The sequence below is a fragment of the Pezoporus flaviventris genome, unplaced genomic scaffold (genome assembly GCF_033815535.1).
Source record: "Pezoporus flaviventris isolate CSIRO_AGI_PZ_B2104156 unplaced genomic scaffold, CSIRO_AGI_Pfla_v1 ptg000031l, whole genome shotgun sequence".
NCBI classification, from domain to species: Eukaryota; Metazoa; Chordata; class Aves; order Psittaciformes; family Psittacidae; genus Pezoporus; species Pezoporus flaviventris.
Window position 1 is genome coordinate 31,560,766 of NW_026892579.1, and position 24,185 is coordinate 31,584,950.

Genomic DNA, 24,185 nt, shown 5'->3' on the forward strand with positions numbered 1-24,185 from the left:
TCTCCTCTAACTTCCTAGTTCCTTCATATGCCCAAGTCCTTTCAGGTGGCAAAAGAAGGTAAAATCAGGGGCAAGGAAGAGTACTCAGGGATATGTACTCATGTAAGCAATCTCCTAGTACTGTGTTCAGTACTGGGTTCCAGTTCTTTGTTATGCAGAGCTTTAAGGGCATTTGTGTAACAATTAATTAGCAATTACATCAGCACAACTGACACTGGATAACAGAGAGGACTTTCCTGGAAAATACCACTCTGATTTAAATAGAAGATGAGTTTGTGGTGATTTCACTGTATCAGTTTAAATTAATTCCTCTATGGATATCTTGTCTCCCTCTGTGTTTAACTGAAATGAACTTCAGTGTCAATTTAGTTTAAAGCGACACATTACACCTCTATAGAAGAAATCCTGAAATAAAAATGGCACTCTGGATGAAACAGTGGATGCCTGACAGAGATTCTCCATCTACTGAAGTAAACAAAACGATAAAGGTTCAGATGGTATAATTCAGTTGAAACAGTCAATAAAATCTGAAAGGGAGAAAAGTGTCAGGTGGACTGTGTGGCTATAAGCATTCCGAGGAGTGAGACTCAAATGACGAATGTTTGTTTCCAATTTTCAGACACAGCAGGCTGAGGAGGCCAAGAGGCCAAGGGACATTTGGATATAAACAAAAATGCTTAATATATTTCTTAGACAAACACTAAGTAATTTTCTACAGTTTTTATAATCTCATAAAGTAGACATTTCCTTACCAAAAAAAAAAAAAAAGTGTTTTATGGAGTGCTTAAGGCTCTACTTTATTATATCAGAAATACTGGGGAGGAAAAAGCTAACAGAAAATGTACAAAAACAGAGAAAAATGAGGGCACATGTGGGAAAGCAATTGGTAAAATTCTGACAGAGAAAAAGTGAGAGAATCAAATTTTGATAGCAAAGGTTTAGAAACTAAGTTCACCAGTGACTAGTCTTTGAAGTGCCAGAACTTCATCTAACCCAAGTCAGACTTTGTGATCTTTACCCTTACAAAGCTCTCAACTAAAGGGAATATGCTTGGATAATTTCTATAAAATACAATACATAAAATCTACAATTTCTGCAGATATCATCTAGAGAAATTATGCAGTTTGCTTCCTTTGGGAAAGAAAAAAAAACAAAAGAGACTGGTTTTCCTTTGGAATAGTCTAGTCTATATTCAATACATCTGTTTCACAAGAAAGTTACATAAGATGCAATAAAGTGGTTTATTACACATGAAGCAGAATATTTATAGAAGATATTCGATAAATATAGCATATTTATCTACAGTCACAGTTTTAAAAGCTAAACGAGATGCAAGCTACTGCATCTCTAAAGTAATAGATTGCAGCAGTCTTTGTGAGACATCTCAGGAATGATTACATTCCTTGATTCTCTTAATATTGCTTCTCTCAGGGTTTTACCTTTGGTTTTAATTTTACTATCAAAAATAATGTACATAGCATTCATATTTTCTAAAAGCAGACACAACTACATGCCATATTACAGAATGAAAATTTCATAAACTTTAACATTGCATTTTCAAAGCCATACATGTTTAGGCAATTTATATGATCTGAATAATGCACATTTCTACAAAATTAAAACCTACCAAAATATTCTATCCCTGAAACAAAAATACAATCAAAAATTTCCTAAAATATAAAACATTAAAATGGACATTAAACATTTAATCATATCAGATTAAACATTTGAACCTGGAGGCTTAAATCACTTAAAAAAAATACCTATTCTGGTAATTGACTAGGTTAAGAAAGTAGTTCAAATGTACTGATTTGATTAAATTAGTAATTAATTTACTAATATCAGGGATTTTATTCTTATTCTGACTCCTTCAGATAGAATGAAAAAGACACTTAAAAAGACAGCAAAGGTTTATTTACTGTATGGCATGGAAAATAGAAGACTAAAAAGTTCTAACCCGAAGCAGATTTTTTATATAAATACAAATGTGAATAGGGGTTGTCAAGGGAAGTTAAGGTTTAGGGATAATCAACATGTTACACCATTTTCAAATGTTTATGATGTGGATGGCCACTCAGACCAGGAAACAGCATGACCTTTTTTATGTGCAGAAGTGCTGCACTGCTGTTTATGTTTTTGTCTTTTCCTCTTGTAACACCTTCTGACCTCCCAACAGGCTTACAAACAACTTCTGTCTAATCTGTAACTGATCACACTTTACTAATCTGTTTCCCATCATAATCCAGAACTAAAGAACTGCATACAAGAGCTGAGAGGAAAACAATTATTTCATTCCATTAATATTTTCAAGCTTTCAAGCTTTCCTGTTCTACACCAGCACAAAAGCTGAGTCCTTCTAAAAACACTGAGGAAAAACAGCAAAAGACTGCTGACACAAGATAAAATGGCAGAGGTAAATCATGAAAAGTCAATTGCCTCATGTTTACAGCATGCACCTGAACACATTAACCTTCAGATTAATTAATCTGGTTAATCCTGGTCTAGATGACCCTAATACATTAGGTCAACCTTTACACAACTATTATGACCACATTACCCCAGATCTTAAAATAGGAAGAGAAGCAATGGCTAAGTTCTTCCCCATTTCCACCCGTTGTCGAGCTGAATTTTTTGACTGACACACATTCCAAGCCAAGGCTTTTTTAACCAAAACTTTCTTGCGGACAGTGATTTGGGCAAGTTTGAATTTATCAACAAAATGGTTCTGCGTAACTTTCCTAAAAAGTGATTATCTGGACAACTAGGTAGTCGTTTCAAAAGGAGCCAATGCCATGGACCTTACATCTAAAATAAACATACAGAGATTGTTTCCAGTTTTAATTCCATTAAAAAAGAGCATGTGTGTAGCTTCTCTGATACAGGAAGAAGTCAGATGAGAGGGTTTTTTTTTGTTTGTTTTTTGGTTTGTTTTTTTTTTTAAATTTTAGAAGTTTCATCATATCTTTTTCACTGGTAACTGGTATTAGGTTAAATTACATCATAAACCACACATGTAGGTTGTTTGTATTTTTGTTTTTTTTTTCCCCAGAAAAGAGAAACTAAGACCACAATTTTTATCTAGTTACATCTTTGGGAGCTAGAGATAGCAGAATACAAAATCGTTAAGCATCATGACTCAGAAACGTTCAAACAGCCAAAAGTGATATGAATGGACTCTGCACAGATATGGCCACCACAAGTGCTTTGGTATAAAAATCAGAGTGGTTCTTCAGCCTTACTATTCAGAAAGTAGGTCTGAAAACTCTTATGCCCCAAATAATGTACAAGAATAAAGAAGAAAAATTACGTATACTGAAAGTCAACTTCCTGGACAGTTAAGACATTAAACTGTCATCAAACTGCTCATAGCTTACACATCTTTGGAAAGGGGACTAGTCCTGGTGACATGTACATTACAGCATTTTCAAAAACACAGCACTGATTCTAGCTGAAGGTGAAAAACATAAACGGCTGACCTTAGCTCTCATAGTACTACAGCTGCTAGAACTGTAAATACTGAAGCAGTTCACAAGATAAATCAAATATTCCCCCTGCCAATTTGTTGTAATTTGAGAGGCTAATATCTTTATTCTTTTTGGCATCTGCTTGAAGACTCCTGCTGCCTGCCTAATCTTGGTATCTATTTGTACTAGGCATATGAAATGTTACATTTCTTCCTTTTGAATATAAAACCTAGGGTAGGCTGAAAGTTCAGAAGAGTTCTGTTCTAGTAATGAGTGCTAGAGAAAGCCTCACATGCATATCATTTTACTGGAGAATGAAGATTTTTTTTTTAAAAAAAAGAAGTTATAGTCCAAAGAAATGCTTCATCTCCCTTCATCTTTCACATATATCATGAAGAAATTGTTCCCTCTGCAGACTTGACGCAGTAATTTATTGTTTAAACTAAGTGAGTCCTTTCCTTAATCTTCATTTTACTGAATAGCGTATCTCCATCCTTAAAATTAGTTAGGAATATATATCATTCACTTAACTATATGTAGTAAAAAGTAATAAACATAGACCAACTTATTTCATTAATTTACTTTCCTTAATCTTTACTGCCATTTTTCTTCATAGTTTATTTTTTCCCAAATTAAAAATCAAGTGTGTATGCAAATTTGAAGTTCCTAGTGTTAAAGTAAATATTTTCATCTTGTTTATTCAGAGAATTGATTTCTAGGGAAATTATCTGTAAAGCAAAGGAATGATTTCATAAGCAAAGCTGCATATGTGAGAGTTTGAAAGACAGTGTTCTGGATTGCCAGTCAAGCCTGAAAGCTAAATATTTCACTTACTTAATAGGTGATAACTATATTGAAAACTCAGCCCACTTTTACTTCCTAAGATGACGCACAAAACAATGTGCCAGAACAGAAGCTTCTTTGAAGTCATACTTTTTCAGCGAATTTCCAGGATGACTAACAGTTCAAAGAACTCAAATCTGCTAACACTGATAAGACAGCCCTCCCACAGAAGAGGATGAAAAAGACATATAGCATCTGTGTCATTCAGTCACAATTTGGGGCATTTATAGGCACATTGTGACAAGCAGCTGTAATAAGTGTCCCCAGTATATTGGCACCTTCAGTAATACCTTTTATCTCTGACACTGCAGTGAATATACACAAGAATTTTATTTAAGGCAGTCACTTTCTATTTTAATCTAGAAGGAGGCTGACTGAACAAATCACTTATTAACTTGAATTCTACTGCGTGAGGGATGCATTTATTGGGTATTCTAAAACTGAATTCACTGAACTGCTTATTGTGTGTCAATCCTCTCAGATGTTTAGCAATAACATGGCAAAATCAAAGATGATTTATGAACATTTGGACATACGGTTATTTTTTTGTTCTAGAATATAAGATATTAATTACAGGCTGTATATTAACATGGCTACAAGATTTAACTTTCAGATAATTGTTCTATATTTAGATTTAACTTTGGGGTCAGACCATCTGCAAAGGCACTGAACAATGACAATAGAAATAAAACCATATTTCAGCTTGTTCATTGCCTGAATTTAACAGTATGATAACATCTGTTAATGTTAAACTGACAAGCCATAGAAATTTGAATGGATCTCTCACAAAAAGAGATGGAGAAGTGAAAACATCTTTTGGGAGAGATACTTCATCAGGAAACTCACAAAAATATCAGCACAAGAGGGAAGTATAGAATCAGAAGCTACATTCATTTTTTAATTCCTTCAACACCAGCTATCAGCCATTTTTAAGGCATCATCTGTATTCTGTTAAGCATCATATATACTGAGAAATCATATTTATTCATGGGAAACCACAGGTGATTTGTATGAAGGCTATGAAAACCAGCATTTTTAGGTTAATACATGTTTTGCATTTGTGCACACTAAAACTTGGCACAAATGCTTTGTATTTTTGTTTTGCCATGATTTCATGCACTTATGTTACATGCTTACTCTGATAGGCCTACTGTGACATGGAAACTAGTGGAGGAGGTTGGACAGTTATTCAGAGACGCGAAGATGGCAGTCTGGACTTTCACCGGACATGGAAGGAGTACAAGATGGTAAACAATGTTTTCTGAAGCCTCCATGTCATTATCTGAAATCTAATATAATAAAGTTGCATTAATGGCATCCTTAGAATGCAAGCAGGCACTAAAAGTTATCTTTGTCCTTAGATATACTACTTTAACATTTTCGAAATGAACAAGTTGTTTGTCTAAGCAGACTTGCAAGTGTGATGTTTGTTTTTTAAAGAGAAACTTCACTTTTCTTCAGTCAACTGTTTCGTATGTCCACATTTTTTGAGTTGTTTATATTTGTGTTTCTACTGGCAACAGTAGAAACTGCTCCAACCCTACTAAGTAATACTGATTCATTATTTCAGATTCCTGAGTTTGTCTTCACTGAAATTAACTTTTTGAAATATGGCAGATCTGTGACCCCCATAGACAGTAAATTCTTAGTTGACAGACTGAAAACTATTAAACTTAAAAATTGATAAAGTGATAATTTCAAACTCAAAGAAAAAAAACCCACAAAGCTATTTAAATATACTGCTTGAATTACAGGGATTTGGTGATCCTGCTGGGGAGTACTGGCTGGGAAATGAGTTTGTTTCTCAACTGACTAATCAGAAGCGTTATGTTCTTAAAATACACCTGAAAGACTGGGAAGGGAATGAGGCATATTCATTGTATGACCACTTCTCTCTAGCAAGTGAAGAACAAAAATACAGGTAAGCAGAAAAAATCAGATCTTAATTTAAAAAAATTAGCTAATAATAATTCTAGACTGTGTAGATGCAAGATCATATTTCATATGAAATATGATTTTTCAGTTCACTCGGAAAATTCTTGCTCCATTTTTCACCTATTGCCTAAAGCAAATTTTTCAATGGAGAGAATGTGTGTTTTTCTAATGCACACTGGGTGAATGTAGCACACAAGATGTACAAAGATGATGAGATGGCATGGTATAAGACAGGATACATGTGCCAAAATAATGAATGGCAGTGCAGACTTTTCAGCGCAACAGGAACCTGTCTGCAAGTGCTGTCGTGTTCTGGTTCCCTGCAGTAAGTTAATTTCTGGAAGGTGGATAACTAAAGTGGATAATACTGCAAGGAGATTTTCCACTTAAATCTGTGACTAGTAGGAGCTGTTCTGTTGTCATGAACAGCATACAGAGGTAATGTTACCTTCTACTTCCATGACCCACTGGCTTGAATTGCCAAAGAATAACTCTCCTACCTGTGAAAATTAAGCTAACAGTATATGTATGCTTTCACCCCTCAACAAATTTGTCAATTTAAACACCAGATTTTAATGGACCTATTGTATATGCTCCCGTAATTCTGTAAAACATGAAGCTTCTCAATTTCTTCTCACATATTTTGTTAAAATAGGAAATAATACTAATTACAAATAAATATATATAAATAAATATTATGGCAGTATTATATATTTTAAATAGTATTAGCTACAGCTGAAATATGTGGGCATTTCATACTTCATTCTCCAGGCTCTCTGTAAACGTAGTACATACTGTTTGATTGCTTATAGAAGAAACTAGAGACTCCACACTGTAACAGATGCTTTCTTATGACATGGCCCATAAAATGTTTATAAGAATCTTAGATTCATGGAGCTTTAGGTGACTGTACAGAAAAGCTATCTAAACTCAGATGAATTTCTCCAAGATTTCTAGCAACTATTTGTTGTAAACAAAGTCAGTCTGACACCTAAGAAAATCGATGCTATTTCAACTCAAGTTTATGTGCAATGCAATCCAAAACTGTCAGCATCCCCCCTCCTCTGCCAAATTGTTAGATCTAATGCCTTAGTAGTATACAGTTGTCTCAATTCCAAAACAAATATTTTTTTTTTTTCATCTGGAAACAGTCAGATTCTACAGCAGAGATTTTTTTAAAGCAAGGCTTTACAATACTTATAAAGGCAACCTTTGCAAAATCGGTTATTACCCCATCCATCTACAATATTAAAAAACAATTACTGAAAACTAAGATGGTCATCTGAAAAATGATACTTTATTTTAACATGCAGCCAAACATGGAATGTATCATAAAATGCAGTAGATTAAAAAATATATTTAACATTATGAAAAAAAACAAAAAAACCCCCTAGGAAAGTATTCAATTAAGAGCATTAATACATTCTGAATGCTGGAAAGATTATTAGTTGGGCCATGAAACTGGTGTTTCATAGATTCATCGAACATTTGAGATCAAAACGGACTTTGAGTCAAAATTCCTGATCTCAAAGATACGAGGTCAGAAGAGGTTGCTCAGGGCTTTATTCAGTTGGCTCTTTATAACCTCAAAAGGTAGAGATTGCACAGCCTGCTCCACTGCTTGTCCTTCCTCGTTGTGAAAAAGGTTTTCCTGATATCCGGCCAGAGCCTCTCATTTCAGTTTACATCTGCTGCTTCTCATCTTCTTGTTATACTAAGCAGTACTTTTAAAAATGGAATAATAACAATAAATGAATAATGCCTTTCTTACCTTAGACTTGATATTTGATAATCAAGCCTAAATCATACATTATATTGGAATCTTTAATACCACTGATGTTAGAAACTGCCTTACAGAATTTTGACCTTACCTGAAGAAAAAACAGGATATTTGACTTCTGAAAAAGGTTTTTGAGAAAATCTGTAGAGGCAATCTTTTGAAATATAAATGAATAAAAATTCATTCACTTTTAATATTTTCAAATAGAGAATATAAAATGGGTGAAAATAATCTGTTAAACCACTAAAACCAAATTCTATCATAAGCAGAGAATTACATGCAAGATAAAGACTAATGTGGGGACAGATTAATTCTCCTCAGTCAGATCTCCTCCTTAAGCAAACAGAATATGACGAGAAGGATGAGCTGTTTGACACAGAAATACAGTCACCAAAGAGATACTGTGGGAGAAGAGGGTTCAAGTCCTCATAATTCAAGGTAGCACAGTAATTGCCTCCTCAGTTCTGTGCCGTGTGTCCCTCGCCACTGAGACTGCATCTGCACCTTATAACCAGATCCAAACAGTAGCAGCCTCACTGAAAGCTTACCTTGACAGGAGAAGGAAACTTAAATACCCATGAGGATTTAACATTAAATAAAGAAGAGTAATTAGGAAAGTGAAAAGCAAAATAACTGAGGAACTCCTAAAATACCAGTTACTAGTTAGTAATTAATAGTCCAGGTAATGCTATTATCTCCTGCACATGCAAATTTGTAATGCTAAATTGCCATGTTTTGCTAACAGCAAAGTAAGAATAAAAAAGTTTTGGCCTAAACCCTTGAAGCAGATTAAAAAAAAATAATTGCGTAATGTACTTACAGTGTTAAAAAATGCATGATCTGTATGAAAAGTTGCAGGAGTTAGTATCTACTTGCTCTCATTTTCATCTAATATGACATGAACAAAACAGTCATTTCTGCAAATGTGGAGGCTGTTCATTAGAATATTGTGCTGACTATTCCTGCTCATGTGAAAACATTATGCTGCAAAACAGCTTAAAACAGAACATTGGCCAGAAGTGAACTCAACTATTTGAACAAGATATTTATTGCAAACTATTCCATCATTATGTCATAGATCAACTACCATTAACTTCCACATAATAACTGTTTTTCCATTCCTCATTTTTACAGGATCTACCTTAAAGGACTTACTGGGACAGCGGGCAAAATAAGTAGTATAAGCCAGCCAGGAAATGATTTTAGCACAAAGGATGCAGACAATGACAAATGTATTTGCAAATGTTCACAAATGCTAACAGGAGGTAGGAATGTTTTTTTGTTTCTTGGTCTTCCTATTTTTATTGGCACTGAAATTGTCTATGAGATAAATAGTGATAATCTGGTTTTAGTAAATTGTGACTGCTGAAGAAGTCCAAAATCACTGATAGAAATGCTGGTACGGTGGCTCCAAATGAAATATTTTATCATTTGACAAAAGTTAGTTAAAGCAAAACAAGAGAAGTTAAAACTGGAGGGGGAAAAAATCTCTACAGTTGGGGTACAAGAAAGTGTAATTGTGGAACTGGTCAAAGGAACAGCATTCTTCTTCCAAGGAATGAGATAACATTCAGAGATCAAAATACTTAAGTCCCATCCATGTCTCTCCTTCCTCATCCTGCTATTTAGAGGTTCACAATTCATCAGTGAAATGGCTCCTAATTTTTTAGACACAAACCCTTTCCCTAAATATCCAGAGGAGAAGAAAGCCCCGAAAAGTTGATGTATATTGTATATAAAACAGCAGGGTACAAGTATTTAATTCCATTTTTCAATATAATTACAAAATTACAAGATGCACCACATCTGCTTTTTTCTAATGCTTGTTCATCAGTTATTGGAGTTTTAGGTGATATTTTTATCTTGAACTGTAGAAGCTTCTGTAATTTATCAACCTAGAATTCCACATTCTGAAATGTAAACTACTGCTTTGTAAAGGTGACTTCTCTTCCTGTTATCTCTTAAGCAGTGGTTCATTTCCCTATAGCACATGTTGTAAGACAAAAGACAGCTTCAGTTTATCCAAAAGTCTAATTGGATTACTGCCCTGCAAAACAGAATACACACATTATCGCCATCATAACAGAAGTATAAAAATTATTATCTTATTCATAAAAATAAATTTTCCTTATGAACCACTAACAAGTCAGGACCATAAGAATACAAAATAAGTTTGGGCAGCTTTTTTTCTCTGTTTCCTTCTTACCAAGTTGTCAAATAATCTGCCCAGAGAACTGAAACAGATAACTGAATTAATCCTCCAAAATGATTAAGAATGAGTTCAAATCGGTGAAGAACAGGAATTTACCAAAGAGCAGATAAAAACCAGATAACTCGATACCATTATAGTTCGAGTTCTGCCCTCAGACTCTCAACAATAATATTTTATATATATATATAATAAATTAAGCTTGATTGAACAACTTCCCTTCTCAATTTTAAACTAGTCTATTACATAAGCTTCAAGAATATGTCATCAGTACATAAATACATTTCTGAGTTTGAGGCAATATTTCATATTGACACTTCCAAATCATAAGAACGAAAAAACTGCATTTAGATTTCTTTCTCATTTCAGGACAACAAAGTGTCCTTATGTACTGCTTTGAAAATTACCTCTCCTGATGTTTTAATTTGTTTTCTACCTCGCAGGGTGGTGGTTTGATGCATGCGGACCTTCTAACCTCAACGGAATGTATTATCCATTACGACAGAACAACAACAAATTCAATGGTATCAAATGGTACTACTGGAAAGGCTCGGGATACTCTCTCAAAGCCACAACTATGATGATTCGACCAGCAGATTTCTAAATGTTTTTGTATTATGTGAATTATGTATTGTATAGCCTTCAAAGACTTCATTTTCCAAGCATATAAACACACATCTGCAACTTGTCTCATTTTCAAGCATGCAAGTGTTCTGAAGGGATCGGTTCAGTACAATTCCTGAATTGCAATAGCCTTGATCAGCTAAAGCTCATATTATTCAACCAGACACAAAGTCTAAAGTGTCAATCTGATATAACAGTGATTTGGCCAAACAACTGAATAAAAAGAACATCCAAGAAACCATCAGACAACTTAAGGACACTGTTTTACTGGTCATTTATGTTATGTATGTGTTTGTTAGTAAATAACTGGAACTGTGAAAAATACCTAAAAATAGTTTTAGAAATATGCGTTTTGGCTCATCACTGAACTTTAAACATTACTCTAATATAAAACACTTAACTAGATCTAGAACTATTTATCTCTCTGTGTCATGTTTGCCTTTTATGTACATAAAAACCCCACTGTCCTGTAATTAGCTGAATACTGTACTTAAAGAATACATTCTTTCTCCCCATAGCCTCCTAAAGAACTTCTTATACTTATTCAGGGCTCTTTCCAATAGCCTGCCTGTATTACTTTATTTAACAGAGGACAAGTAGCATTTAATTCTTTTGCATTTATTCTTGGGAAATACTGTGTACAAAAATCACTATTTTTTTTCAATTTGTACTTATTACAGTCACTATCTTAGCTGCAAAAATCCCTGCAAATTACAGCATCTTATGCATACCCTTTATATTATTATGAAGATTGCACTTTTTTCCTTCCTTTGTCATTTAACTGTAAAATAACTTATCAGTATTTTATAAACCAATACAATGGCATTAACACCAGATGTCCGACTGTGTATGACAATCAGTTATCACCTGGTACTGTAGTACATCTATACATTTTGTAACAATAACCTAACTGAAAAACATATGCATGTTATTTGATACAATTAAATTTATGCTCATGACTTAAGAAACAAATTACTACATTTCTAAAACAGGAAAAAACCCACCCTGAAATTTATCTAAGGTCATACTGTTGGTTTTTTTTCAGTAATGTTAGGACTTCTCCCTAAGAATTCTCCATAGGTAGGCCCTCAATGTATACCACAATGTGAATAAATTACTCTACTGGGTGTTTTTTCACTTTTTTTTTTTTTTACTATTACAACATGCTTTATAATTGTGTACTGTACATTGCAGTTCAGAAGATATTTCTTTATATTTCCCTAATTTTGTGGAGATTTTTCCCAAAGTAGGTTTTAATTCTCATGCTTAGTCTTTGCCTTATAATAATAGTTCGATAAATTTTAATTTCAGCAGGTGACTGAATTAGTTATAAGTTTAGAACCACATCACAGAATCATAGAATAGTCACACTGAATCACACCAAAACAAGACCCCTAGACACAAGATTTCTGGAGGCTTACTTAACAAAAGGCATTGTATCTTAAAAGCAGTAAATGATTTTGGGAAAGATGGAAGAAAACTCTTCATTTTATACCGATAGTCATTAAAGCTGCTGTCAGAGCAATCCACCACTCACACTACCACCGTTCTGCTTCACGGAATATATGTGTCAGCATTGCTGAAGGGTAGCAATAACTTCTAATATGACTTCATGATCTGATTTTAAATGAGCCTAACAAAATGTAAATTAACAGTCATCATATGAAGAGTTGCATAAAATAATCTCTATGTATTTAAAATTAATATTTTATCGTTTCTCCTAGCAAACTTGTAAGGATATATGGATCCCAAACTACCCCCCCCCCCAAAAACAAAAAACAAAAAACAAAACCACCCCAAAAATGAAACAACAAAAACTGTCACAAAATTACTTTCATGAATCCCTAAGACATAACTGAAAGACCAAATCTAGCAGATGGCCACCAAGCTAGTAAAGGAGCTAGACATATGATGAAACAACACACCAAGACAGGCCAAGAGACTTGGTGGCTTACAGCTTGGAAAAGAGAAGAGGAAACTTTACTACTGTATACAGCTGCCTGATCAAGGACACAGAGAAGACAGAGCCAGACCCTTCTTAGAGGTGCACTGCAATGGAACAACAGACAGCAAAAACAATTTGGAATTGGGGAAATCGGATTTTCTTTTTCTTTTTAATTTATCAATTTACTACTATGAGGGTGGACTGGAAAAATCTCTTGAAGCAAAACACGGAACTAGACAATCTTCATAGGACCCTTGCAATCTAAAATATTTGATGTTTCTATGAAATTTCATAGAAATGCTGAGTCTACTGCATTTTCTGCTTTACTGCATTTAATCAGACAACAAAATACTTCCAGTGTTTGAGATATTAAGCATATCCAGCCCAATAATCTAAACAAAACAAAACAAACACATGACGGAATCTGGCATGGTATGAATGCTCAACCTGGCAAAGGAAAATAGTGCTAAAACTGGTTGACATTACCCTTCATTACTTTAGTAAGAAAACGTGGTATGACAAGAATGGCTAGTTTCAATCTGCTGGGAAAAAGCCTTTGCAAAGGTTAAGGCTTTTTGATAACTATTTTGGGAAGGTTATTGAAGATACTGATGTAGACACTGAATTGATCAATTGTTTAATAAGACATTTTCATTTTTGGGGGGGAAAATAGAGTAATTTATCAAGACTAAATGTAACAGATGTAATATTTTAGAGTGAACATATTTTAAAATGACATTTTATCCAAATGATATTGCTTGGCCTAAGCTGCAAACAACAAAGTAAAGTGGGGACTCTTCAGAATGAATGCAGTAATAGGAGAAAGAAGCCTGCAACTGCTTTGGACTTGGTACAAGCCATTAAAACACAACAACAAGATAACCCTTTCCTCTAATTCCTTCCTGTAAACAAACAGTATGCACTACCATTTTCATATATTACTTCTTAGGAAGCAGAAAAATACTTATAAACAATAGGAGAATAGAAAACAGAAATGGAATATGAACACCATCCATGCTCAAATAATTGTATCTTTAAAAATAAGACATATGTTAGAGTAAGAAACCAGAATGACTCAAGAAGGGGATGATTAGAAAGGTGATGGAAATAACACCTTCGACACAGACTTTGTTCCCCTGGAAGAGGAGCACACTGCAAACAGAAGCGATTTCGGTTCTCAGCATAACCATAACCTCCCTCAATTTTATCTTCTCACCATCTGCCGAGCCCTCCTTACTTCTGCTTTATGAATAAAAACTGTAATAAAAAGAAACAACCCCAGCAGGAATCACTTCCAAAGAATGCTGTGTACACTGTTACTGATAGTATACTTGGTTATTAACAAGGTAGTCTGAGAGGAAACAGAAAACTCAGCGTCAAGTATTGTGTTCTTTTTCTATACGATTACAGAAAAGGGGGGGAAAGAACATGCTCATTTATTTTTCACATTCTTAATGCATTTGATGTATTAAAAAATCTATTTTCTCTTCTTACAAAAAATGCTACATTAGAATTAATTCCTTTGGACTTACTTCAGAATAATTTATAGTTTCCCTACACTTTCAGAACATACAACTTAAAATCATGAAATAATGTGTTCATCTCAAACATGTGAATTTGCATAAATAACAGATTTAGAAAGAAGAATAAGTTCTTAACAGTCAATACAATTACAGTAAAATACAGTTCAAATATAGTAAAAATAAAGTTCAAATGTTCTTTCTTCAAAGCCCATATAAAACTTCAAGAAACAAGTAGCAGATGATAAAATATTCAGCTGCTGCTATAATAGAAGAGAAATTGTGAAACCTTTTTTGGCAAAACTATTGGAGTGATTGACTAGTAGTCTGCTAGAATTTTAGTTGGCTTATAACCAAAATAAAACTACCATTTAATCAAGTACAGCACATGGAGTGCAGATACACTTGGGTCTGCACATACATACTTTTGTACTGGCTGACAATTCAGTACTTGAGAATGATCACTAAAGGCAGGAAAAATGCTTCATTTTACGTGCACAGTAGTGTTAGAAGCCCAGTTATTTTGCAGTGCCGAAGTCATTTCTGAACTGAAAATACTGAGTCCATGACATGAATAATCTCTGTAAGGTGATAACATGCCTCTCTAGTTTATATAGAAGCACAGATATAAATAAAATATACCACAAATAAATTAAAGAACATTTATACTAAAATAAGAACCTACTTATTCAGATATTAATTGGTAAATCAATTAATTGGTAGATCAATTTTTTGCATTTTCCATGCCTACCAAAGTTTTTGTACACACTTCAAAAAGTAGTGGACGGAGGAGAAACAAACTCCTTACAGTATTTGCCTTAAAAAAATTACCTTTTTTATAATAGGCCTTCTTGTTCACAAAGCCTGTTTAGATGGCTAATCTTTTTCCAGATACACAAAAGAAAGTTCACAAGCTTAAAGGACCATTAAACTTACAGGAGCTGCAGGAAAGCTGGATGAAAGCTCATATGGTTCCTCTGAGATCCAATGGCCCAATTCCAAAGACCACAGAACCTAAAAAAAATTAAGCAGTAAGTAGACATCTTCTAATTTCTAACACAGCAAACTCTTTGACAGTGTATTTAAAAGTAACAGTGCTGTTGCAATAGTTTGATATTTCATTTACCTGAACCAAATGATTTGTTGAAAAATCAAGCAATCAGAAAGATGCCCATTTTACAACTGAAACCATTAAAATATCAAAGTCCTACTTCTATGTATAGGTACATTAAATTTTAAAATCCTATTATTATTTTTAATGATCTTTCCCAAAACTAGTCCATCCAGCATTTTTCTAGGGTTGATTTTCTAAACCATTCTTCAAAACAATTTATCATTCTAAGTTGCACTTGGTAGACTATAATATTAAAAACCACACAAAGAGTGGCTTCTACCACACTTCAAGTGGTAGAAATGTTGTCTTTATGGGAAAATGGAAGAAGACTAAAGTACCTACCGTGGCTTTGCCCTTGAGTCATATAAAGGGCATTTTGTTACTAGTTTCTAGATTGTCTAAATTCCGAAGCACACACTGATGGAAGAGGAGTTAATTTTCCTCATTGGCTTCATCAGTGTGAGTTAAGCTGTAAAGTTTCTCGTGCAGGTAAAAGCCTGGTAAGTTCCTTGCCAAATTTGTCCACTGTCACACAATTCTACAACTTTCTCCTGTTAAAGACACTTGAGCTTTGCAACATCTTTCCTGTAGTTGCCATTTGGCATGCTTAAATATAAGTCAAGAAAAGCATTATATATACTTATAGCTGTATATATTGCAAATAAAAGAATTGTGTTATCTAAGCCATTTGCCTTTTAATCACAGCATAAATCGACTTTACTGAACCAAGAAAATTGTAACTTCTAACACAATTCTTAGAAATGTGCCCCATGGAAATAATTTCTTTGTAAATAATCTTGAGCGGGAACAGATGTACCATGCTGTGCACATCGTGTCCTTATAGTAACAAAATGATGTTTGTAGCAAGAGTAACTTGCAAACAACCCTAACAAATTAAAACATAAACCCAAAAGATTAGTTATGATTAAGTAATCCCATTTAATTTTCCCGGCCAATCTAATGGTAACAACTTCTATCAATCCTTTTATAATAATTTACAGAATTTTGTTTAGAAACTTATTTTGTTTATCTTAACAAAAGATGAATTAATGCTTGTCTATCATGGTTTTGGAACTGAGTTCAAAGGCATCATATATACTTTCCTACATGAAAAGAAAATTAGATACAGAGTTCATGAGCAGGTCCTACAGTAAATAATTAGGTCATCACTCACTAGAACATTCAGTTTCCATGAACGTATAGGCAAGAGTTCTCCATTCTAAGTCACTGAAATTTTGCTTCTCACTTTGGGAGAGACAAATTTTCAACCAGTATATTTTCATAGCAACACTAAAAAAATGCTTCAGGTTCATGTAGGACAAATCAATGTTATGATTTGCAATATTACTCTTGAGAAAACTACTTATTTTTGCTAAGGCTGCAGTATCTTCTTATTCCTTAGAATGTGGAAAAGGACTAAGAAAAGCTGAAATACTTCTGAATATAAAAGTGTTCATATTGAGAAGAATGCTATCTAGAAGTTTTCAAATGTGCAGTTACAAGAGATTTAGCTTAAAATATAATGATAAAGTGGCACAGTATGGATCAAGTTGGATATAGGTGTATCATAAGTTAATAAAATACAGCTCATAACATTGCAATATTAAGAAAGCATCAGATTCTAGTAGAACGTAGTCTTGGTCATGGAGGACCCAAAAAAGCAGAAAATGAGGGAAGAGAAGAGTAGGAAAAGCATAATTTTCTCTGTGGGATTTTTACACCTTAAAGTGCGTTTTCCTTTGGCTTGGTGCTCTAGAGATCAACCTTCTGTTACTTCATACTCAAGTATGCATGATTTTATCTAATTCAGTAGCTATCAACCTTCATGGCACGGATCTCCAACAAGTGTCCTGTGGGTTATACAGCTGTAAGGCTAGCCTTGGTGTAGACCTCTCCTTCCCATATCCCTATCAGCTATGTACTTTTATTCACACCATACAGGAAAATTTGTCAAATATAAAGTTCTCAAGGGTCAGAAAACACAGTTTGACTAGCCTTTATTTAAGGCCTCTTACCCATCCAGCTAGAACACTGAATGATCATATGGTATTTTTACTTGAATAACTGATCTTAAAATATGTAAATGGAGTGCTATGAAGATTAAATGTTTTACAGTAAATTTGATATTCCTCCAACATCCGTCTCTGAAAATATAATTTTAATTTTTTCTCAGAGGAAGAAAGAAACATTGCAGTATAAATTATCTCTCCAAGTTACAAATGAAAAGATAAATAATATTTCAGCTTCTTAAAATGTTGACAAACATCTTCCACAATACAATCAACACTGCTCAAAATCAATACCTTGATTAAGAGGTACTACAGATTTCTTCAGACTGATGGATTGTTTGGATTACTTTAATTATCCAGTTCGAAGTATTTTACCAATGAAAGTACTTATGGTAGGACTGACTACCATGCAGAAAGGCATTTAAAGTATTCAGTATTGTAGCATTAATAAAAGAATATTTTGCTTAATTTAAATTCTCATGACTAATTTTCTACAGGATTCATCACAATGGTTAAGTAACACTTCCACATTCTTTTCTTTAGTTAAAGTATTTGGTTAAGGAATTTGGGTAAAAAGATGGCAAAATTGTGCCAGTGACACAATTAGAAATAAGGCAATAATGCTCTTACAGGATAAAATGCATAGATCTAACCCGATTAAGAAATAATATTTGAAAAGTTCAAAGCGATATTTTCTTTGAGTGAAATAAATGACTTAATTACTTGAGGGATTGGACATGTATGCACAAAGTTTTATCCAGTCTCAGTGAAAGATGTAATCACAGTTCTAAATAAAAACCACCCAAACCCAATATTCACAGATAAGCAAATACTGTAAAATTGAACCACTTGTGATTTGGAAAACTGATTTCTGATTTTTTCCTCTAGTTCCTTCTCATGTGCTTCTCCTAGTAACTTCAGAACTTTGTCAAATAGCAATTCAATGAAATGGGTGAAGATAGCTTCTCCATTTGATCCAGTAATATTTACAGGTGCAAACTGATCCTCGGAACAATTCCATTTAACTTATGGTATTATATGTGGACTGTAGATAACCCTGTGATGATTCTAAAAGGTAGACCTTAAGACATCAGGAAAAAAATTGGCATTGCTACTAGTCAATGGGACTATGAAGAGCATGTGTTGATATTTTCACTGTGGATTGGTTCACAGAAGTGCAGTGCATAAAATGGGCAATGAAATTACCAGACATCAACTACCTGAATACGAATTTCCAAATAATGCCTTATATACAAAGATAGAAAACCATCGTACTGTATTTTTGTGGTAGTTACCTACATCTTTAGCTATTTTAGTAGCTATTAGATGCTTTTTCTCAAGGATATATACAGATTTTATGTTTGACTACCCTGTAATAAGAAAATAACTTTGAGCAAATATGTTGTTACTTAAAACTCCATACAAACCTAAGTGTGGGACAGATATTTCAACATAGAGTAGTTGAGGTTGTAACGCACCTGTAGAGACTGTCCAAACGCCCTGCTGAAGTATGTTCCTCTTAATGCAACTGAGGATGCTATTGGGTTTTTTGCTACAAAGGCACATTACTCAATTGTTAAGGTGACCAAAGATGCAAACTCCTTTATTCCAAGGGAAATTAATCACCAAAAACTTTTGAAAACCCCAAAGTATACTTCTTCAGATAACTACATGTATACCATGAAGGACATACTTCATACTGGTAAGTGCCAGACATCCTGAAAACAAAAATGCAGCAGTTCTTTTTCATCTCACCAGCTAATTTTTAAAGTATTTATAAGAAAAAGAAAACAAAGAAATTTAAAGTATAAGATGTGTAAGATGAAGAGCTATTTCCATATACATTCCAACAGCTAAGTTTTATAGCTCTGAAAAGATAAGGAAAGCTGAAAAACTGTCATCTGCAATATCAGATTGAATGGCTAATCACTATTATAACAATGGGCAATTGTGGCTTAACCCTGGACTGACAGGTAAGACTTCCACTCTGTCACTACTCCTCACCCCAGCAGAATAGGGAGAATTGGATGGGCAAAAGTAAGAAAAAAAAACCCAAACCCAAACAACTTTGGGTTAAGATTAAGATAGTTAATAATTGAAGGGGAAGGAAAAAAAGAAGTTAAAAATCCAAGCGATGTAAAAGTTATCATTCCCACCAGCAGCTTGAAGCCCATCCAGCCTATGAGCTACGACTGCTTTGGAAAAACCCCTCCCAGTTTTATAGCTAGGCATGATGTCAGATGGCATGGAAAAATCAGTCAGCTGGGGTCGGCTGTCCCAGGTGAGTCCCCTCCCAACTTCCTGTGTACCCCCAGCCTTCTCAAAGGGGTGGCTGATGGAAAAACAGAGAACACCTTGATGCTGTGCATGTACTGCTGAACAACAGCTAAAATACTGGTGGGTTAGCATCATCATTTTGGTCACTAGTCTAAACTCACACATATACAGGGTAAGATGAAGAAAATTAACTCAATCACAGCTGGACCCAGTACAGAAATTCATGATTATCTTGTCTTTACAGTGACAGTCTGGTAACTTTACGTGGTAGTCTGCAAGAAATTTTGAGGATATACAGTGATTATTTGATTTGGTGGTCTGGGAACCATTTCTTTAAATTACAAAGTCTCCAAACTGCTCATCTACAAATAGCTTTCCTTATTATCTTTTTTTATTTTTCAGTTTCCCTACTATGCAGCAAAATATCTAACAATTCCCCTTCATTTTTACCAGTGCCAAACACAATGATTATTTCAGAGCACAACAGATAATTAAATAATATATATAAAGATTTTCAAATTGAATAATTTGAACTTAGATATCTAACATTGAGAAGAAATTATTTGTTTAGTGTTTAATTTTTCAGAAAAAAAAGTGCATGTGACATGAGTTTCCTATCCATGAGATAAGAGTTCAGGCATTTCTAAAATATATGCCAGGCACAATACAGGAATACTTTGGTAATACTAAGTACTGAAAGACTGTCACAGCAACAGAGCTTCACACAGAGAAATTTCCTCTTACTGAACTAACTCTAGGTAAGTCTGAATATCCAAACATTGTGCCATTGTATGTAGCATGGACACAAACTTAGCTATATGCTTGATATTTTAGCTATGCAAAATAAGTTTAATTTACTGAGTAATGAAATTAAAAGAAAAATTTTCTCACCCATTCATAAGAAACAATCCAACACCCACGAGCAATTCCCAGCATAACATTCAAGGTACGACGAGGACTCCCTGTAACTACATGACTTGTTGATTCACACACGTCATCTGAGAACAAAAAGTCTCCAAGTTTATTCACCACTTGAATTACTGTATTTTGCTTCCTAAAAGAAGGGAAAAAAACATACAATGTTGTATGGATATGCAGGATTATAAAGTATATACACACAACACAACTCAAACTCACTTCATTTATTTTCTCACTAATCATTTCTTATCCTTTTCTCACTGAGCTTCTACCCACTTGCTAGCCGTAAATTCATTAGCCTTCCCAGAGTCTAAGCAGACCCTTTTATGTCATGGCACAATCATATCTGCTTGCACATCAAAGCTTTTCTGTCCCCCACATCTATCTTGTCTGTTTAAATAGAAGCTTTTGAGTCTGGAATTATCTAACATATTGTGTACAATGCCTAGTACAACAGAGACTCATTCTTGGTTACTTTTATAGTACTATCAAAAAAGTATTACCAGGAAATGTAAACATTTAGACACAGCACTCCTAAGAAGTTTTCATTAGGAAACACCAGATTTTCAGCATCTGAGGAAAATGCTGTCTAAATTTAAAGTCCCAAAGTTCTAGCCGTACATCTGAGCCAATGTTTCAATTCAAAAATCACTTATCTTTAAATGCAATTATAAATAAATATATAAAATGAAATATAAAATCCAGAATGGCCACCTATAACTGGAATTCTAACTTGAATTCTCTACACAGCTACACTGAAGTACATAAATATATCATTGTGAAAAGAGTGAGATCTCGGTATAACTAGAGAAAAGCTGCTACATAAGAACAATTTACTGTTCTTATTGATAATTATTTTTATAACTCACGATTATAAATGATCATTAAAAATCTATAATTGAAAGCCCAGTTCCAATGCCTTTTCTGCTCCTGCTGTCTGACTTGGAAATGTCCACAGCATGCTATACAAGATATAACAACTAAGGACAGCATTGAAGTCACATCTATGACAGTGGTGATCTTCTCGGGCAAAGCAATTTAATCACTGACATAATGTGGTGTACTCAGAGCACCTCCAGAATTCTCTGGGGTTACTTCATTCTCACTACTTTTCCCTCCACAGAAAGTAACTCAGTTAAAATTCCCAAAATACCCCAGCTAAAACGAACTACTTAGCAGAACCACAATAAAACTGGAAAAAAAAAAAAATCCTTACAAAGAATCCAGCAATCTATTTTAAAGATGTTTCAAACAAATAAATGAATAGTAAAAACAGTGTATCAAATTAACTTCACACTCAAATCAAAAGACGGTATTGTATGTAGAGACAACAAAAAAATGAAAACGCTGACCCTCATTCCAGTGTGAATTCTGGCCTTGGTGATATTGCTTTGAATGTTACTAGAATATTTACTATTCTCATTTTATGAGCTTTAATTTGACATAGCCTTGCAAGTGAGTCTTTTTGCAACACTGCAACTCATGGCCCTGCTTAAACTGCATACTCAGGAGATGTATTTCCATGCTATACCTGGACCTTTTCTTAGTTCTTTTCCTGTGTCTACCCAAAATTCCTTACAATGAGAGGAAAAAGACCTGTAGTACAAGAATTGAATCTAAGATATCTTACAAATTGCAGTGAAAACTTACCAGTTTATACTTCCTTTAGCTGCAAAACCTGACGGATGCAAATTCATAGCAAAATTTCTCTGAATTTGTGATTCCAAAAAACAGGTAGTTGCTAGCTGTAAATCAGTGAGCAGCATTTAATATGATCTCAAAACCCTATGCCATGAAACCACAAAAATCATGCATCTTAAAATTTAAATTGTAATGAACTACTTTTGAGGCTGTAGCTACTGGGTAGCAGAACTGGCTTTTGGCCCTTGGGTTGTATTTTGGAAGACTATTTTCTATTCTGCAGTTCCTTCAGAAGCAGTCCTTTTCCCTTCACCTATTTACAAGTTGATGAATGCCTACAATTGTAGACAGCCAAAAGCACAATCCTGATGAAGAAGTTCTGAAGAAAAGCAACTGTTATCACCAGGCATTTTTATTTGATAAAATAGTAATTGGATAGTGGGAAAAATCAACATACAAGCAACATAAAAGAAATAATATATTAATGACCTCTTTCAACAAAAGAACTTTTTCCCTGGCTCTGCCACGATTTCTTCTTTTAGGAAGATCACAGCCTCTGTTTTCCACTACTCTGAACTGGACTATTATCTTTACCTCCCCCACAGCAACCTCATATTACATGCCTTGCAAAGTGCATTTTATAGTCTTGGTGTTACTAGCATTCAGTCACATTAAATACAGGAAAAGTATTAATTCCATTTTAAATTTTTGACATATATTAGTATATCCGTTAATAACTATTGACAACCATTTACAAAGAACTTCTAAAAGGATAGTCACTAAGTGCTGTTTCTGATCACTTACATCTATGTAACTGTCAAAATGCAATTATTTCAGACCCAAACCAGATCTGTGGGTAGTAGAAATATCTTGAGTTTTGAAAAAGAATTTGAAAAACTGTAAGCAAGTGTAGTATAAAATATGGAATTGTGTTTTTGTTGGATGTTCTTTTCTCTGTAAGACTTTTAAGAGAATGATAAGAGCATGCCAGAAAATTATTAACTCTCCCCCAAAATATGCAGTGGCAGCTGCTTCTAATGTTTTGAAACTAAGTGGCTAAAAATCCTACAACTGATATTTATTCAGCAACTATTTGTATGAAAGAAAACGTTTTAAACTAATGTTTCGGATTATGACTTTTTAAACAGAAATAATTAAAATTCGTGGCAGAAAAGCTAAGTCTTGGGCTGAAAGTCTGAACTCTTTACTACATAAAACAATTCCTTCAGAAAAATTAAGAACCTGCTTTTAGTTTTATTGCTCTGAAGCCCTGTGGAGCTCACCTAAGGGACAACTACTTCAGTCTGCACCATAGCAACACAAACATATATGTACAGTATAAATAGCAGTGACATATACATGTATGTACATGTTTCTAGCTAGACTACAGAATAAAATAAAATATTTTAACACACAGCCCGAAAAACAATCTTATTTTGTATAGGCATAAAAAAGATAATCAACATCAAGTTTAAATGGTGTGCTGACTAAAGAGTCAAAATGTTTAATACTTACTCAGGAGACATACTTGTCATAACTAGTGTCCTTGTTGGCTAGAGACAGAGAAAGAGACAACAAAACATCAAAAATCCGTAGTTTTCCCCTTTGAAAAAAGCCTTAAATTAGAAACCGTTCCATTAAAAGGATTAAGCTACTTCATAATTACAGTATCACCTCAGGAAGGAGCTGTGCTAATTAACACTTATACCAGAAATATTGAACTTTGAGGACAGAGAAGGAAACAAACCCCTTCATCACATCTGGTATTACAACATCCAATATATCAGAAGACAGGAACATTAAGTTTTCATTAGTAAAAAGAAAAAGAATTTCCAGTCTGCGATGCCATAGAAATGTTATTTAGGATGTTATTTGTTCTTGGCCTTTTCGATTAGACTAGGTGGAA

At 34.1% G+C, this 24,185-nt stretch overlaps 2 protein-coding genes across 10 annotated transcripts in view; one reads left to right on the plus strand and one right to left on the minus strand.

Annotated features, from left to right (window-relative positions):
* Positions 1-11,986, plus strand: part of ANGPT2 (angiopoietin 2) — a 38,821-nt gene extending 26,835 nt beyond the window's left edge. For both annotated transcript variants that reach the window (XM_061460653.1, XM_061460655.1), the window contains 4 exons: positions 5,453-5,554; positions 6,062-6,228; positions 9,157-9,287; positions 10,675-11,986. In XM_061460653.1, the coding sequence (XP_061316637.1) occupies positions 5,453-5,554; positions 6,062-6,228; positions 9,157-9,287; positions 10,675-10,835 (561 nt within the window). In that variant the 3' untranslated portion in view covers positions 10,836-11,986. The remainder of the gene's footprint in view (positions 1-5,452; positions 5,555-6,061; positions 6,229-9,156; positions 9,288-10,674) is intronic.
* The window catches only part of MCPH1 (microcephalin 1), a 122,543-nt gene that overhangs the window by 62,281 nt on the left and 36,077 nt on the right, over positions 1-24,185 (minus strand). For 5 of the 8 annotated variants that reach the window (XM_061460646.1, XM_061460645.1, XM_061460647.1 and 2 more), the window contains 3 exons: positions 23,795-23,832; positions 20,612-20,774; positions 15,257-15,334 (listed from right to left, as the gene is read on the minus strand). In XM_061460646.1, the coding sequence (XP_061316630.1) occupies positions 15,257-15,334; positions 20,612-20,774; positions 23,795-23,832 (279 nt within the window). Of the gene's footprint in view, positions 1-14,176; positions 14,584-15,256; positions 15,335-18,899; positions 19,776-20,611; positions 20,775-23,794; positions 23,833-24,185 lie in introns of those variants that run through there. The other 3 variants (XM_061460649.1, XM_061460648.1, XM_061460652.1) reach the window with 3 other exon arrangements.